General features: G+C 33.4%; 1 protein-coding gene across 4 annotated transcripts; it reads right to left on the bottom strand.

Moving 5' to 3' along the window:
• Positions 1-3892: 3892 nt before the first annotated feature.
• On the bottom strand, positions 3893-19086 carry LOC130803471 (uncharacterized). 4 transcript variants are annotated; one of them, XM_057667577.1, is made up of 12 exons: positions 18780-19086; positions 17632-17750; positions 17440-17546; positions 17249-17336; positions 12930-13908; positions 12780-12834; positions 12602-12683; positions 12422-12502; positions 10112-10216; positions 9778-9827; positions 9489-9615; positions 3893-4219 (listed from the first exon to the last, which is right to left on the bottom strand). In XM_057667577.1, exons 1-12 carry the CDS (start codon positions 18925-18927, stop codon positions 4133-4135), a joined length of 2028 nt encoding a protein of 675 aa, XP_057523560.1. In that variant the 5' UTR covers positions 18928-19086; the 3' UTR covers positions 3893-4132. The 4 variants fall into 4 exon arrangements, 2 of the variants coding, with proteins under 2 accessions (XP_057523560.1, XP_057523561.1); XR_009039910.1 differs by lacking the exons at positions 3893-4219; positions 9489-9615 and adding exons at positions 11846-12097; positions 12186-12273 and having other exon boundaries at positions 9793-9827; XR_009039909.1 differs by lacking the exons at positions 3893-4219; positions 9489-9615 and adding an exon at positions 11846-12097 and having other exon boundaries at positions 9793-9827.
• Between the last annotated feature and the right edge of the window lie 373 nt (positions 19087-19459).

Raw genomic sequence — 19459 nt, 5'->3', positions numbered from 1 at the left:
ATATCTTTGATGACATATACATCCTTCGTAATCTAGGAATCAAAGGAAAATATCTCATCACCTTTGTTGGAGCCTTACCCTTATCTATTTCACTCGTCCATCTTGAGCAAGAACATTTAGGGCAAGAATCCTTCCCCGCCATCTCACTACAATATAATACAATCATTAGAACACACATGGATCTTTTGATATCCCAAACCTAAATCCATGATCAATTTCTTGGCTTGGTAGTATGAAGTATCGTGAAGAATCAAACTACAAATGCAAGCATAGACTACCACAATTTAACATATCACATGAATTTGAAGAAAGAACCTCAAAACCTATTATCAAGAAGAATCAAACTATAAACATATAGCTTTGGTGCAGGCCATATTCGGGCTGGTTTGGGTAATTTTCTCAACCATGAAAACCCCACAATTTAGAACATCACAATATCAAAACAAACTCCACTTAAAATTAAAAGCCTAACACAAAAAATCAATAATTCAAAGAATGAAATAATTCAACCCAATTCAAATAACAATGGTACTTATGGAGGAGAACTCAGAAAACAGAAATTTACAAGATATAGACTTTGGTACAGAAATTTACAAGAAAAAAAAAAAAGAAAAACAAAAACTATAAAAGAAATTTGTGTTACCCACCAAGCGAATGGAATGAAGCATTCTATTAACTCATTCCATAGTTATTAATTAGGATTTACTTGTTCTTTACTGTATTTACATCGAATTAATGGCAATATCCCAGTCCCTCCAGTTCAGCACTAACATCCCATTTACTTTATGCACTCTAATCAATGTACTTATTCAATTCTTAATATCTCTAATTATGCATTATTAAAAATTATGGAAAATTAATATAAATAATCCTTGCATTGAGACGAATCAAACAAGATCCCACATGATTATGTTTTAACTTGTAGATTAATAATAAAATACAAATTAAAAGTAAGAAATAAATAGTGTCCAAAAAGCAAATAAAACGTTAGTGCTGAATTAGAGGGAGTATTTCTTAAGCTTCTTGAAGCAATTCCTTGTATTAAGTATAAAATTATATTCTTTTCAAGTTGTTATATATTTTGCTGAATTTCACTTAGAAATATAGCACTTCAATTTTTATAAAACTTGATTTTGCTAATTTTATATTTGTCCAAATTATTATCTTTGATAAATTTAGCTTATTTTTGTGAAGTAATTGAGTTTATTTTTGCTAATTTAACTAATTTTTGTTGAATTTAGTTTATTTCGTTATGTTAATAAACCTAGGGTCAATAGTCCATAATTAATATTTCACCCCGAACCTTTCAAAATTCAAACTAATCCTAAATAAACCTATTTCTTGTTGAGCTTAATTTACTCGTATAATCTCAAATTATTATTAATAAAATTTATTTTAATAAATTGGAAGATAATACACCACAATTTCAAAATGTGCTTCAAATAGCTGTAACATGTCGATTTTTTGATAATTTTTTAAGGTAGCCTAAAAAACTTTGTTCAACATATGAAAGCAATGTTTTCAGGCAAGAAATAACATGAACGTTTTTCAATTTAAAAAAAATCTACCTATTTACGTATAAAAAAGATCTCAAAGTTATATGTAACCCCACACTTAGAAGCAATTAAGTATTAAGGGCTCGTTTAGTAAGTGTTAATAAACAGCAGTAATAGGAATAAAAACTAATATAATTTTAATTGAAAAATCTCTTACCTACCTTGATGGTCATACTTGTCCAACTTCAATCATCTGATTATAAAATTCATTCAAATACATTACTATTGGGAGATGTGGTAATGAAAATTCAAAAAGAAAAAAAAATCTTTTTTGTGTACAAAGTTTCATCGCATGAGAATGACATGAAACTTTTGATGAAATTTTACATTATGAATCATTCCCATTATAACCATTTAGTACCACTAACCAAACGAGTCGTAAGTATTTAAGTTATCTAAAGTGTAAAATACATTGTCTTTGCCCATATCTTGATTTGAGAATTGGTACAATTTCCTTTAAGATTTTGTTTAGGAACAAGTATTTCATTTTAAACTGTGGATTTCAATTATGAAATGACAGATGAAAAATTTGAGAATCATATGGTTTGATAAGTCATTTTGGATCCTCAACTTAACTACTTTTAAAAAAACATTAGAATTGATTCAAATTCAAAAAAGAACATTTTTTATTTGACAAATACTAATTTCCAGTCCATTTTAGATTTTCAAATAAAAACATGATTCCCTAACATAGCATAAAGGAATATACAATCTAATCGCTACTCTTGTTGTCCCCAAGAAATTGCCATTATTATAATTCATATTACACAAAGATCAAGAAATAGTGGGAGCATCTGAATTGTGTTAATGATATTAAAAAAAAGTTAAAATGCGTAGATCTAAATAAAAGAAAGTGGTGGTAACATTTTCATAAAAGGCAATTGTAGCAATGTAAAAAAATGATGATTCCTCCATTTCTATGGTTACTTTTAAAACGGTGAGGTCCTTTCTATACACTGGAGCCCCTTTCCTTCATTTTCGGAATCTTATTGATAACTTGTACACTTCAAGCCTTTTGGCTCCATTCATGAATTATCCAGTACAATTCTTTCTCATCGAGATCCATCTATACAATAACAGTATTTAATATTGAAGATTTGACTTAAAATGAGGGTGTGACAATTTCTTAGGAACATAAAGAATACAATTCTATTTTTAGTAGGAACTCTATTATTTTCTTTAAATCTCATCCACATTCTTTTTTCCTCTTTGAAAATTAGTATTTTCTATGGGACGGGAGAAATATATTAAACTGAGTGAGTGACACTCATAATCATCTTGCACTAAACTAACAGGATACAACTAGGTTTTTTATGTTTTGGAATTAGAAAGACGATGAAAGAAAAACCTTGTTTCAAGTCCCAAACTAGTAGGAATCAAATTTGTGGTTTTGAGAACATATAGCCAAAGCTATGCTATTTGAATCACAAGATTCACAAATTCTTATATGAGACGTTTTCTCTTTGGAACGCTCTTTATATATGTGGGCTGAATTTATTAGCGTATGAGCTATTTATTTTAAGGTAAGTTCAATAAAAGACACTTTTTTGTAAAAGTAGCTCAAAATAGTAATATAGTGAATTTGTAATTAGTTATAAGAGAGGTAAAGAATTATCTCCACTTTGATGAATATTGGTTAATCTTTAACTTTGATAGATGTTCACTTCGGCAGATGTGCCTGTTCTTATCACGCTACATCCAAAAAAACCCTCATTTCAATCTATAAAAGGTAACAAATTTAAAAAACAAGAAAATTGCAGTCACAATTGCTAGGATGCTTTCTAGCAAATCACATATGCAAGCTATCCCGGTGGAAAATTTAACAATAGATAGCATGTCACTTGGAATAAGCAAATAAAAGTTCACTTGTATGAGTTAAACTTCTCTGAGGGTCTGACTAGAAATAAAAATAGTTGGAGACGCCATATTTATATTTTAAACTACTGATGTACTCTTAAAATACCTTTTGGTGTTCTTACCCTCTTGCTTCTCTCGTTTTTTTATTATTAGTTTTTTTATTTTCTTTATTTTGTAAATGTATCTACTTATTTATTTTATTTATAGGCATTTAATTTATCTTTCCTATGTAGTTAAGTCTCTTTATCTTTCTCGAGCCGGGAGACTCCTTTGACTGTGCTCTCCTTTATGGATATGAGTTACCGCCGTCCTTCCCTCTCCAAACCCTGTCCATAATTTTTCTATAAGCGAAATACACTGGATAAGATGATGAATCCCAATTGTAGACCATTTAATAAGGTCCATAACATAACATACAATCATACATTAAATCCGTTGAGACGCAAGGTAAACCATTTAAGAGGTCGACAACAATAAAATGGACTAATTCAAGGGCTGCATTATGCATGGTTTTTTTTTTTTCATTCTTGGAAGCTAAAAAAGATAACATTGCAAAGAATATTGTAATATCAAACTAACATTATTTACAACCCAAAAGTTGATATTTTTTGATACGAAAAACAATCTGGATCGGGATACTTGTGTGGTTAAACCATATGAGATGCTATTAAACAAGTTGCAACCAAAAAATTTTCAATTACAATTTTCGACCAAAAAATTCACATTATTTTACAGTTAGACTTATCTTTAGCTTTCTGATCTTGCCTTGGCGTCGATGACGTCGCTTTCGCACTGCTTTTAGGAACCTGGAATACCATCATTCTTTACTTTAGTCGTACTCATTCATACACAGCAAATATATACAAAATGTACAAAAACAAACTTTGAGCACCTAATATCAAATTCATTATAAATGACGATGCATGTAAAGCTCGAATATCTCGTATGATCAAGAATCTTGGTGGGTCTTTGGTATGGGAGGTAGAAATGAACCGGCAACCAAAACAAACCGCTACCAAACACATCCTTAATCTAAATGATCTTTCTATGTTTCAACCCAATAAGGAACTACACCACACAATCGCCCATCATTTGCTTGATATAAACATAATGAATTCATTCACTGAGATTAGAGCAATATTAAGTTTTTTGGCTATCATATAACAACATTTCATTACTGCAATACCATTAACACCTTTCCCCTTCTTCTGGCTCTTTGATTCTTCTGGTTGTATGCATCAGCCATTACATGAAAAAGCCGATTTCCAGTTCCCACCAAACCTGATTTCCCTCGCTCTACAATCACTGAAATTAGGGAATGTGCTCCATCCTCTCTTTCCTCACCTTAATCTATACATTCCCTCTCTTCCCAGTCTGAAATTACAGAGCTTCCCATATATTTGTTTTTAGTTCATAATTTCTCTCTCTAGGTCAGGCAGCCATTGATGTGGAGAGTTGGAGACAGACGAGAATGTGAACAGGGTGCAAGTTCTTGCCAATGCCATGAAATTCTATTGTAACTAACTCTCACTTAGGCAGGATATGAATAGTGTAAGTATGCAACCTTAGCCTTGTAATAACAAAGGCAATTTCCAATTGACTCTAGATAACAAACAGCCTCCAACGTCATATGATTTACTGAATCATTTTGTTATAGGCTATTATAATTCAACACCAAATAACAATAAAGCTTTGATTCGATATAAAAGGGACAAATTCTCACTTACAATACAATACAACTAAATCAACAATTAAAGGGAAGAAAGTTCATCGTGCGCCACCCTCAATTCAAAGCTTGTGATTCCATTTACATTACCCGACTTTAAAACCACATGAGTCATGATAACACTTTCCAGGGTGGGGATGTTGTGGTTGTATTGAGACTGTGGATAGGGGTCCCAAACAAGGGAGTCTAGAGAATTATCTTGCCTTATAAACCAAAACCAAATCAACAATTTAAGATTGAGAGAATGAATAAAGATTCACTCCAGGGTAAGGTAACTTATAAAAGATTTCATATCCCGAAGAAAAGATTTTAACTTTTAAAAGTCAAATTGTTCATCAAATATATGCACAGTTACATCATGCTTTTCACTTAAACAAACAACCCCAATGGCTCAATCACATTATTAGCATCATTTTCACGATTTCTAACTATTCTACATCGTCTTACAAAGGTATATGTTTCAAATGACTACACAACTAAAGGTTCAAACTTATATAGTTAAAAAAAACTGACTGCTTCTACAAAATCATGTGTCGCCTAGAGAATGATATCATGTGGACAACCATTGAAACTGATATATTCATTCATGAAGCTGGATTAAGGCTATAGGCATTGTTCTTGTCGTCTAGAAAATGATACCAAATACAAAGATTTGAATTATATTCTTTGAACCTAATTGCTTCTGAACAAAACAAATTCATATTCATCCACAATCAAGTGAGCAACTTTAGAGTCCATTGAAGGTGCACTCTAAACAAACTAGAATTAGAAGTTTAGACTCTTAAAGAAAATCATATATACCGCCTCACATAGACCAAAAACTCTTTATCCCTCACAATAATTCACTTCCATCTCAACGGAGGCTTCAACATTTAGCAACAAAAAACCTTACAATATTGACGAGTCAAGGAGTTCCAAAATGCATGAAAACTAGCACTTCTAATCTAGCATAACTGTGTAACATCATGTTCAAGCTTCTAATTTCAGTAAAAAAAAAAAAAAAAAAAAGGCCTCAAAATAATTTGAAATTATATTCTTCAAAGCTTATAAAAGAAATAATAAGCGTTGCCAAAAAGATTCCTAGTAAAGAATTATATACTCGTTAGTAAAGCTTCGAGTATCCAGCAACTTCCACAATTGTAAATTCAGTATCCAACAGCACCACATCCAAGAAAACTGTTTTCTTGTTAGCACTCTGCAATCTTATTACTATATATTTATCTATGTATACACACTTCACAGTTGAGACTTCATCACCAAAAGTATTCATTCGAAATCTAAAAATCCTTGTTTCAATTCTATCCAATAATCAACGCAAATGCACCAGTAAACAAACTAAAAACACCTAATGACACTACAGGTTATTTTCTCTTGTTTGGTCAATCACCCATTAGTTAGAAATCCTAAAACCAAAGTACAGTCTCCAAGTCCTCTACTCAACAAAATAACTTGGGTTGTTAGATTGTTGAAGTAATCGAATGTCCATGATCTCAAGCCAGTGACCTTGCATTGGGATGATCAACCTACCTTCATATAGCTTGCAATCCTATATTACATGACATGACCACGTACATAGAAATTGATTATTATGTTACTCGAGAGTGTTGACTCACTCACCTACTTCTCAATTAGTTGATGTTCTAACTCATCTACTCACTCCTAGGATTTAGTTTCCAGGCTTGGCACGTATCCTCTAATACCATGCTTGAGGAGGATGTTAAATTACTAAAAGATGAGATTTCTAGTGACGTGGCAACTGGTGCTGAAGTATCTGATGAAGTGTATAAGATTACTGCTACTACTAATCCTAATTGGTTGTACTCGTCAGCTTTATTGTAACAGTCTCTTATATGAAGATATATAAACATTATAAATAGTTAAAGCACATAATACTTTCTTCTCTGGTAATTCATTTTCTCTAATACAGAGACTTTCTTTTCTAACTGTAATACAGCTCTCCTTTTTCTTCAAAGCTCAACTCTTCAGCGGCCTTCACATTCTTCACAATCTTGAAACACAATAAGATCCCTTTAGGATAAACCAAAAAACCTTTCTCAATTTTAGCCAAGAACAAATTTTAATGGAAAAGCCACAATTGAGAATTCTATAAATGAAACATTTTAATCAGCGAAGAAATGTGAAGCACTGGTGTGTTCAAGATGTAATTTTTAGATATTGAGAATTCTATAATACGTCAAATTTTTAGAAATAGAAGAGCGCGTATGGAAGTATTACTTGATTCTAATGACACTATAAACTTGATTAGAATCAATGTAACCCCCACCACAAAGTAATGCATCCCAAGTTTCCATCAAGGTGAATTTGAACTTATATGATGCCCTTTTGCCAAGCCTTCACATAACTTTTCATTTCCGAATACCACAGTTGAAACCCATTAACAAGATATTAACACTGGCTTTGAGGCAACAATATCCAATTGAACAAGTTCAATCTTTTTAATGTTGAAAATATATCAAAGAAATTGACTTATATTTAATGTTGAAAAGCCTACATATAAAAGTTTCATCTTTTTAAGCAATAAGAAATTTTCATTTACTAATCATTAAACGACAAAATTCTAATCATCCAAGCTTCTAACTATTTTCAGCTTGTCTCATGCACTGTTTTCGAAGAATAAAGGAACTTGTAAATGCCATATACCATATTCCAAAACCTCACTTTGGTTCCTTTCCTCAACATAAGGGAATCACTTTGATGAATTGACCAACTTAAAGCGATCGAAAATCTGACTTTTACTAGTAGTCATTGGCATCTTTTCCACCCAATAGAAGCATTGGGAATTTCATGCAATGTGTATTGTATGCAAACTTCACACAAGTGATTGCCTCACAAAAACCTTTATAAATTTGCCTCATAAAACAAGATAGTTTCAAATGTTTTCAGAATATGGATAATGGTTTATAAGAGCATAATCATATGAACCGAGATACTCTCTCCGTTCCATAAAGTTATTCCTACAAGGAACGTTCACTGGAATTAAAAAAGATAATCTTTTAGATGTTGGATATAATATTTTATCAAATAACTAATTTAATATAGGAAAAGTTAAAAAATAACCTTTAAAAAAATATTAAAATAACGTTAGTGGAAAAAATATGGAGACCACAATTAATAAAAAAATGTATTAAAAAAGTTAATGGGAAACATAAGGAGATCATAAGCAATATAAAAATGTGACTATGAAGTAAGTGGAAAATATGTGAGGACCATAAACATTAATAAAATATTAAAATAAGGATGAATAAGGTTAATTATGTATAAAATTTGTGATATAAATAGAAAGATTCTTTAGAGGAACAACAAATAAAATCGGTCCAAAAATGGAAAATGGGAACAACTTAAAAAACGGAAGGAGTATAATTTTATTCCCAGAGATGAGATTTCCATTCTCCAAAGTCTAACTCTAAAACCATTTCCAAAAAGTGTGTACCAAAGTATACTGGTGCAACAATATTTAGTGACTCAAACACCCAACCATATATTTTCACTATCAACTTCAACTTGCAACTCGCAAGTGAATGCTGAGATGTGATAGGAGGAAAAGGGTCTAGTCTACAAGTGATTGCTATGCAGGAGCCACGAGCAGAGCTAGAGTTGGAGAAAAATAGAAAAGCTGTAAATGAAAATATTTTAAGTTTAGATAAAGTTTCAAAAAACACATGCAATAATTCATAGATTTCCCTCAGCTTCATTTCTTGAATCACAAATTTTCTCACAGTCGATATTTTTATAGATCTCAAAAAATTTTAAATCTAACTTCACACAAAGTGTTAGTTGAAACTGACATAAATATATCTACTTATATAATGAATAAATTTGCATCTAAACAAAATGCCACCGCCCTGCCACTCCCTCCTCCCCCCCCCCCCCCAAATCTCCAACAACCACGTGGATTATATAAAGGGAGTGATTGGACACCAAAACCTTCTTGATCACCATAACTAAAAGCATCACATTGACAGTCTAGCAACAGGACATCAGCATCTATTAAAGAATTGCCACTCTGCTTTATGATGATAAACCTTTGGTGTTTATGACATTTAAACCTTTTGCATCACACAGTCATCAGTCCAAGAACAGAATGTTAACATCTACTTCCCATGTCCCTTTTATATTGCTACAGAGAAATTGTAGCAAACTCAAAGGGACAGAAGGAGTTTTAGCATTGTCACACTCAATGATGATTGACAAATTCTTAAAAGACACTACATTCATATTGCAGAGGCAAGACACAACACAAGTTTACCACTCAACTAAGCATCAATGTCAAAGACAAATCACAAGAATAAGCTTCTCAGAATACATAAGTCACGGAATGTCCAACTCACCTGAGGACCTACTATTAGCCTTGAATTTCCAATACCAGAGGCTTGATTAGAAGGATTCCGCTGCTGCTGCGGCTGCTGTTGTTCAAACTCTTGCTGTTGCAAAGCTATTGCTAATTGCAGATCCGAACTGTCAGAAAGCAAAGAAAATTATTTTAAGCCTAACCGTAAAGACCCGACAGAAGCCACCAGACTATTCTCCAAAAAAAGAACAGTCCAGAATACAGATAATGAGCAAATTGCACATGAGAATTTTTTTAAAAAGAAAACAACAGGTTGTTAGAAATTTTACTTCATGTCAGAGCCATCTGGTGCAGAACTATCAATGCCAGCCAGGTAGTCCTGAAGAAAAAAATGTAACAAAAATCAATACAAAATAAACCAGGCTGATCAGATGTGCTATACCAAGATTTACACTAATAGTTGAAAACTCATAGAATATATATTCCCCATTACATCTTACACGCTCCCCGAACAAACAATCACTTCTAAAAAATCAAATCATGTGTATATGATTATCTCTAGCACCACTCAGCGAAGAATATGGTTGATTGACTGTAAACTTACATTACACACCATCAAGAACAAACAGAAAGAGAAGGAAAAGCATAGATAGAGGCACATACAGCAGTACTAGCCACAGCATTCTGCTGATCCCATGTTCCATTTGAAGAGCTTTCAAGTTTAAATTCTTTGAAATTACTAGTCATAAACAGAGTATCTCCATTGACCTGCAAAAGTTTGATTTTGCACGGACACGAGTTAAAAATCATGCGATTTAGATTATTTTCAAAAACAATCCTGCAATTTAATCAAAAAGTTGTTCAGTTTTCCTACTCCACAACATGAGTTGCTTGCATTAATTCACAATATTTTCTTACATAAATTGACAAAAGATTTCAACAAATCGTCACCTGTAGAAAGTTACAAATACATTCAGCTAAAAACCTATTAAGCATCTCAGCTCATAAATTATCAACTCATAACCTGATGTAAAGGAAGGATGGTTGCATATATCATTTCTTCAATTTTTGGCAACAATTAGCAACAAACTATGTAATGCTCACAATATAAAGTTCTCATCTTCAAGCCAATGCTATGAGAGCTTTATTAACTTTCATGGAAGAGAAATGATGCAGGCAGGGGACTCTTTTCTTTTCTGATCAAACAGCTAGTGAATATTTTTGTTGACCTCCACTTGTTTCTTGTTATTTCTATGACATGTACTGGCTTACAAGAGTGAGTACGGAGTATGAACTAATAAAGAGAGCCATTACCAATTTTTGCATCAATCTACGTAAAGCAAACACCATCAAAGACACAAACCAACACGGAAAGAAATAAAGCTGCAGGTTTCTTAATAAAACAACACTCTATGAGGGCGATAGACAACATGAATAAGAGGTTAATTATGGGTGTAGATGTATTAAAGGTGTGTGTTGTGGTGGGCCACATGATTTTAAACGTAAATAAGGTTTGTCTACTTTTGAGAAGATGTTCGCAGTGATAAATGGGTCAATGATGTGACATGCAAACAAACTCAATAAACATTTGTCTCACAAAACATGACCGGATGTTACGTCATCAAAACACAAGCCTTCCCCAACAAACCTCTAATAACAGAAAAACTTGTCCAAATGTTTAAATCAAGAAGCCAGTATCAAGTAACATATTATCTTATTCAATAAAACCAAAACAAACTTTTGATTTTAGGATCCTGCTTTGGTGCCAGAAGTTTTCCATAGCTTGAAATTGATCAAATGAGAGAGGTCGTTTCAAAAGACAAAGCCAATAGGTGTGAGAACACATTTAATCTCTAAAACCTTTTGTTAGTTGCCAACACAACTAATGGGTAAAAACTCTCATAACTTGGACTGAAATCCATTAGATAGTCCACTTTGGTACCATGGGGTTCCACTAACTCCACTCTGGTGTCCTGACATTTATCATTTTTTCATTTTAATGCACATTACTTAACATTGTTCAGCAATCCATCAAAACAATGAGGTACAAGCTTTTTCACTGTCCATTTGATGAATAATTTGTCTAAAAGAACCACCGAGACATTGAAATTAAGTTTTCCATTCTTTTTATCTGTTTTTCCCCTATACACTACACCAGGGCATTGAATCACTACCAAACACACTAAGATATAACATGAAATTCAATTTTGCATAAATTTGGATAGAAATCAACATAATAAACAAAAACATAAATATTCATAGATTTAAACACTTGTTATAATTGGGAACCAGAAATTTCACAAATTTTCATATTATAAAAAATCTTTTATCTTTCAGATTTTATACAAGAATTATTTCAACGTAGTGTACATTTTCCCTGTCAAACAAAGCACTTACCCAGAACTCCAGAAGCGATGTTGAACTGCTAGAAAGGCAAATTCCCTCCCACCCACAATACAAGTTTCACTTGCTAAATCCTTTAGAAGCAAAGAACACAGACAAGTACTGAGCTTTAAAGTTCATCTCTTCTTTCTTATCTCACAACCCAGTAACACATTTGTAACCACCATTTTCAGCAACTTTTGGTAGCAATAGAGGCATCAATCCAAAGAAGATGCAAAAACTTTCTCCAACCTTGTTGCTACAGCCCTAAGAACCAAATTTTCTATGTTATGATTTCACCTTAATTTGAAATGTCCCCTTAGTAATCAAACCCAAAAATTAAAATCAAAAATACCAAAAAAATTCATGCGATGCCACGTAAGAGAATATTTAAAGTGTCCTTTCCCTCCCTAAGAACCTAGGCAACCAGATCTTCCTTCCTACTGAAACGCAATTGGAAAACAGCCACAAATTTGTGAAAAGAGGTTCATCAAAAATTTCTCAGAGATCTGACGAATTAAAAACTCCATAGGCGAGGACACTTGTTAGTTACCATAACAAAGTAAGTTACTGGAACATAGAAACATGTACCTCATTCAACTTTTCCCATACTAAATCAGGCTGAGTTATGTATCCTTGATCTGTTGCCAAAAGATATAGTTCACCATCAAGCTACAATAAATGGAAAACCAGTTTAAATCAGTATTTGACCCCAAACACCAATTATGAAATGTGATAAAACACAAAATCACCCTGAAATCTTAGACACACCTTAAACATTGTACTGAAGTGATTATTTCGAAAGAAAACACAAAGCTCCCTTTCCTTGAGACCCTCTTGCAAGGAAAACAAGCTGTACAAAGAAGAAATCAAGTTGAAATATGAATATTCTACTCAAAAATGAAGGAGCAGGTCCAGATACATCATTCAATAATGATAAGCATCATACCCATAAAAAGTCAACTGACTGGCATTGCTTTTCAGGAAGTTGTTGATGAGTTCCCCTGAAATGGAAAGTCATTAACTGAAGGGGAATCGAATAAAGGCACATATGAAAATAGGCAAAATAAAAACATCCCAGTTACAGAACTGTATGTACCCTCTCTAAGTGTAATTTTCTCCTTTGGTCTTGCATCAGAAGCATCTTTAGCTACTTTATCAGCTTGTTCAGCCAGGACCACTTCACCTTCATACACAGGTTCTTGATCTGAACGAACTGTTTCCCCTAGATCCTGTATACATTCCTCCCCTTCATATATAGGCTCACCGCCATCAATATTCGACGCAAAGGGTTCAGCTGCTTCAACACTAGAAATTTTGTCTCTAGCTGGCTCAGAATCAAGACCGCCTGCAATGAGACCAGAATTGTCTTCTACATTTTGTTTATGCAACCCTTCAATGGAATCTATTACAAGAGTAGAATTGTCTACTTGAACATGAACTGCATCTTCTGCTAGAGTGGGTGATGTAACTTCATTAAGGACTGATGTCTCAGAGTTGCATTCTGCCAAATCATTTGACAAGAAAACTTCTTTGAGTTGAACATTATTTAACTGTTCATTGTCTTTTTCCCTGTCGGCTGTCAAGCTGAGAGAAGCATCTTGTCTTTCAGATAAAGATACATTCCCGTCAGAATGCACGTTATCATTGCCCGATATAGTAGTCTCCACATTTGATGATCCATGCATGTTATGACCCTCTGATATATTTACAGAATCAACAATAGATTTCAGCATATGCACATTCTCATCAGAAGACACCCCCACATCTCCAGTAGAAGATGGATCATTCTCAGATAGTTTCAGCACCCTCAACAACTCTGCCTCTTCCTCTGCATCTCCTTTTTTAAGGGTCTGTTGATCAGAGAGAAAACTGGGAGATTCCTCAAAAGATTTAGCTTTTGAAAGAATAGGTGAAGGAACACCCAAAGCTGCGGTGGTTGCAGCAGAAAAATCAATCGAATCTTCAACTGATTTGTCCTTTCCCTCATTCTCCATCTTCCATGTTTCCAGAGAAACAAGATCACCCATGAGAGTATTATAAGACTTCGAACCAATTGCTTCAGCGGTTTCATGATCCTAGGAAGCATGCGCACATAGAGATAATGATTGTGAACAAAGAAAAGTAACATAAAATGGCCCAAAATTTAAATTTAAAACTCATAAAACATCAATTCACAATATTGTGTGATTGTGTTATTATTCATCAATGTAGAGTCTAACACATTTTGCTTCAGCAATCTAAATGATGGTCATGAGTTATACACAAGCATAACATTTGATTTATGCACACAAATAAACAGGAATAAAGTGTAAAGCGTAAACAGCTTTCACAAATAATCTCCAGACAATTAGAAAGAATTTAGCTAAACAAAAGGTCAATCCATAGCCTTAAATGCAAAAAATGACCGCATACACACATAGCTTACATAGTAAAATACATAGAGGCCATTTGGAAATAGGAAATGAGGAAAGAGCAACTCTCTTTATTTCAAAATTCTCCTGTTCCTTTTCTGTTTTTACCTGATATGTAATATTACTCCTATAGTCCTACATGGTTTTTAAGTAATCATTTGGGTTTTAACAAAGAGGCAAGAGCTCAAGGAAAAAAATACATTATAAACACAGCCTCATCCCACCACCAAAATCCTGATCCATAAGTATCGCCATGATGAAGCACCACCTGAAGTGATCAAAGAATCTTGTGCTGATAGTGGGGTCCCAATATTTTACATTTCCTCATAGGACAATCCTTCGATGGTAGATCAACAGAAAAACTTATTATTTCTACTCAATCTATAAAAAGAAAAATCTCAAATACCTCCTGCCTAGTCTCTGAGATCTAGCCCTTACAAAAGTAAAAGAATTTTGAGACAAGCCTGTGACCAAATAACAATTGAACGAAAATGAAGTTAAGTACTCTATGGCCGCCAATTTCAAACATATCATTGAGCAATAAATGTAAATGAGGCTTCTGGACAACCATAGTAGCAAACAGGTAGCCTAAAGGAGTAAGAGGAACGGGTAGCCTAAAGGAGTAAGAGGTAAAGGAAGCTGATGAACTACAATAATGCCAAAGCCTAAATTGCAACAATATAGGGGCGGTTATATGAAACAAAACAAATCATAAGGGGACGACTTAGAGGAAATTAATGAAGCAAAAAAAAAAGGAGAACTACGAGATGATAGCAGAAAGCTTAAGCAGAGGATATCAGAGGATACTGCTGAGGAAAGAGCATGGATGGTAGAAGTAAAAGAATGATAGAAGTGCATTGTGTAATGCACCTCAAGCAAAAGTAGGAAAGCATGTGCAAAAGATTACATGAAGGCGTGGTAAGAAGGTATATGAGATTTTGAGACAAAGATGTCTCACAAAGGTGTTCCACTTTGCCAAGCAGAGAGTAAAGCAGCGTTCCAAGATAGGTTTAAGATGCTCACATAAGATGAGGAATGCTATGATTACTGGACGTACGGTCTGAATTTTGTGTAGATAGTTCAGTTTTGCTAAGTTTTTGTAAGATCCTCGTTGTGCACAAGAGTGAGGGCTAGATACCTTTCATGCGAGGTGGATTTAGGGAAAGTTTTGATGGATTTTGCTGTACATTCCTTTGGGAGATTAACAAAATCCACATTTTAATTGCAAAAAAAGAAATGCATCTAAAGGAGCCAAAGTTAAAGGAAGAAGATGAAGATTCAACAAGTCACAACAACAACAATGGCAAACAACCACAAACAACACCAACACACACAATGTATGGGTATCTTAGATACCCTTTCTCAACCAAAAAAAGATTTATATTTCTTACATATAATATAATTCATACAAATACAATTCAAATACAACTCTCAAACTCTAAATATGTTTGCTCAAAGCACTTAATGCTTTTCTTCTTTACAGTAGCTCTCATTCTTTCTACGTTTAGCAAAAACCTCTCAAATTGAAGCTCACTATTTCACACATATTTCTCTAGCTTCATGGAGCATCCTTATACAGAAGTCGATTAACAATTATGGCTCATTGTTCAATGTGTAGTTATGGCTCATTATCCATGTTACGGAGGTCGATAAACCATTATATCTCTCTGTTCAATGAGTGGCTATGGCTCATTGTCCAAGTCATAACAAAGATGCACATGCATATGAAGAAAAAATCTACTATTTTTAGTAGTTTTTACCTTTAGTACTTCTATTTTAAATAGGTCTTTTTTCAATAGTGCTAGTTTGCTACTTTTTTAACAGTGCTAATACACATGAAGAAGTGTTGAGTCGAGTCAAAGTATTGAATCAAGTAGCATCAAAGTTCATACTGCTTTCTTACATCACACTCTAGTGCTTCTAATTAAATGTAAACAAATATAATAAAGCATTTTGAGTTGGAGCTGATAAAGGACTTGAGAGTTCTTCATAAACTAGTCAATTGTGAAAATTGAACTTGCAACGATTAAGTTAGGACCACAACAAGTTGGGCCACAGGCAAGCATGTGATTGATTTTCATATCTTATCTTTCAGAGTCCTTAGAAAATCGAATGTCTTATTTAGATCAATAAGATTTGCAAGGGGAGTCTTTTGCTATAAATAAGGGAGTTACATGCCTCATATATCATAGATTTCAATTAACCAAATTTTCATTTAATTTTGCTACCTTTTTGTGTTCTTTATATGTAAATAAAGCAAGATGGAACCACAGACAATTTGTCAATAGAGTGTATGAAGGTTAACGTGATCGAGAGGTGACAACATATTTTGAGTACAACAATTAGCAAGGTGTTGTCATCACTGTTTTCAAATTGAAACGCCTAAGAACATTCTTTTGTACTCCCCTGATTCGCATTACGCGACGTTTAAAAGGCGTATCACTCATCCTTCATTCCTTCAATGCACCAACATTGGTATTTTTCCATATTTGGCGCAATAAAAGATAAACCAAAACTTGATTCCACAAAAGTCAATTTTGACGCAAATTACTAACACAAGCACATGACTATTCGTCCCAACATCAACCTCAAAACCCTTCTTCCTTATCTTCTAGCATTGCTCACCCGAGGATATCTTACTCATCCAAGCACACATGTTATCACTCAAGCATACTACTCATGCGATTTCTATGCTTGCACATTTCGCGGAGGAACTCATCAATGATATAGCTCTTGATCATTGTTACATACAATGAGATACGATTTCATATGAGAAACGTTAACTCCATTTGGATTGTCTTTGTAATCAAGAAACTCTACAATCAATAATATTTTCTCTCAATTGTTTGAAATGGGGTTTCATAGTTACCACATCAAAATTAGGATTTCCCCACCTTCCAACTTGGTGTGTGATTTCTTCTTCCGCATTCATTTTGCAAAATTTTTTATTCATTCATTGTATAGATTCATCATAATTGTGCAATTTCTCTAACAAGAAGCATACCTGAGGATCAAGTAACCAACCATGGCACAGAGGGATATCCAAAAGATCAAATATGGCACACTCTGAAGTAAACTCAAAATCATCAATCCTATGAAAAGGAGGGAAAGATTATCAAATTGACAAATGATCTAGGCATGAGACAAAAAAATGTCAATAACCGCTACCATGATAAACTATTAACATGAACAGACCTACGGAATTTTATATTTACATCAATGCCAGTGGTAAGCCGGGGAAGCAAATCAATTGCATCAGCAATATTCTGTTGTAGGTTTTCGACATAACCTGCATCTTTATTCTGCATCCCATTACAATTACGTTATAACCTCCAATATTGAATACAAGTAAAATAATTCAAGTAACCAAAAAAAGATGATATTTACATTTTTATTGTTGTTTGACTCAATCAATCTATCAGCAACTAGAGAAAGTAACTTTTCCTGTGAAACTTCACTAATGTCAGGGTTCAAATTTAGTTGATTCCTCAAGAGAAGTACATTACCTACAAATATACCCCCAGTCAGCTTTTCAGAACAATCAAGTACTCATCGTCTCATCCATCTAACACATAATATGCATGCTCAAAAGTATATTCTATCAAGATTTCAATGCGATATCAATGTATCTTTAATACTAATTTTGCAGTATTAATTATGCAAAACTAGGAAACGTCTCCTCAATTGTCCTATATATCTTCTATACAAATAAAAAAGAGTATGTTTGAATAAAATTTTGGGCAGGGAGAAGGAAAGGGGCAGAAAGAGAAAGAAATTTGATCTATTTTGCTTACAAATCTTTTCAATACTGAAAAGATATGATTTGTACAAATTGTGAAGGAGTACTCCCACGAAATCCATTCCCTCTATTTCACACCCCTCCCCTTTAGGTATCCTATGGCAGGAAATCAAATCTCTCCATTTCCCTCTATTTCTTTTTCTTTCATTTCATCATCCAACATTATTGATTCAAAAAATTTATGTTGTTTCCATTCACCATCAAACAACCGAGTGTAAGAATTACAATTACAATTACATTACAATTACTAATAGTATAAAGTCAACACCAATTTAAGAATGATTATGAACTCATACACGTGAAAACTAAAAACCATCCACGTTTGGATGTTCGGAAATCTCTCAGTCACTTATCCACATCTATATCTTAAAACGGATATTTCCCCGCTTTTAACAAACAACATCGCCCTAAAGTACAAATGGTTCGTATTATAACGCAATCAGTACAAACAGGCGATTGAAATTGTATTCACACAGAACGGAACGATATTAAAGATCAAAACCATCCTAACAACGAGTAGTAATTACACAATCAAAAATCAATCGATTTTCCTAAAATCAAAGCCAACAAAATCAAAAAATCGAAACAAAAACAAACTTCAGCATACATCATTTCAAATCATAGGAACAAATTAGGTTACCACAACCGAGTAACAAATGATACACAAATCAAATAAAAAAGGCAATGAAGAAGAAAATAAAACCCTAGCAGTGGAGGAGAAAGAAAGTAGTGATACAGATAGCAAGGAGTGGGCACGGGCCATTGTCATTTTGAAGGATGATGGGAGTAGAACGATTGAAGAACTGGATAGTCTTGGTCCTATGAATAACGGAATCGGCGACAGGTTGTTCATCGCTTCGTTGCTGTTCATCTGAAGAAGTCATGGATGACCTCTATGTTAGTTTATGGAAGAAAAAGAGGAAATAATGGGAACTTGGGGAGGAAGGAATTGCTGGATTTGGAAATAAATTGAAAATGAAAAGAGTAGTTAGAGTAGGTGCGGGCGTGCGGGTGAGTGAGCGAGTATCGGGGTCTCAGAAGGGGGAGAGGAGACGCATATATATCGAAACAGCCAACAGACAAAGGGAGATTTTAAAGAAAAACATAAATAATTTTTTCTTACAAATTTATGAAAATTAAGAAAATGAAAATTTTAGAATAAATGTTAGTCTAACACGTAATTTTTAAATTAATCAAATTGATATAAAATTGTATTTTTTTTAAATGTATTTGATGTAATTAGGGGGCCAAATCATAATTTTAAATTAAAGGGGTTAAATAATCAATGTATTAGCGAATTATTTACTATATAAAGAACTAGTTAATTTATGAAAATTTTAATTATGTAGATTGTAGTCTGAAAAGAACTTGAATCATACAAAAACTACATTCAAGAAATGGAGTTGAATCTTCTCT

Source organism: Amaranthus tricolor, chromosome 17 (genome assembly GCF_026212465.1).
Source record: "Amaranthus tricolor cultivar Red isolate AtriRed21 chromosome 17, ASM2621246v1, whole genome shotgun sequence".
Classification (NCBI taxonomy): Eukaryota; Viridiplantae; Streptophyta; class Magnoliopsida; order Caryophyllales; family Amaranthaceae; genus Amaranthus; species Amaranthus tricolor.
The sequence above is the reverse complement of the archived record's forward strand: the minus strand, read 5'-3'. Positions and strand labels throughout refer to the sequence as shown.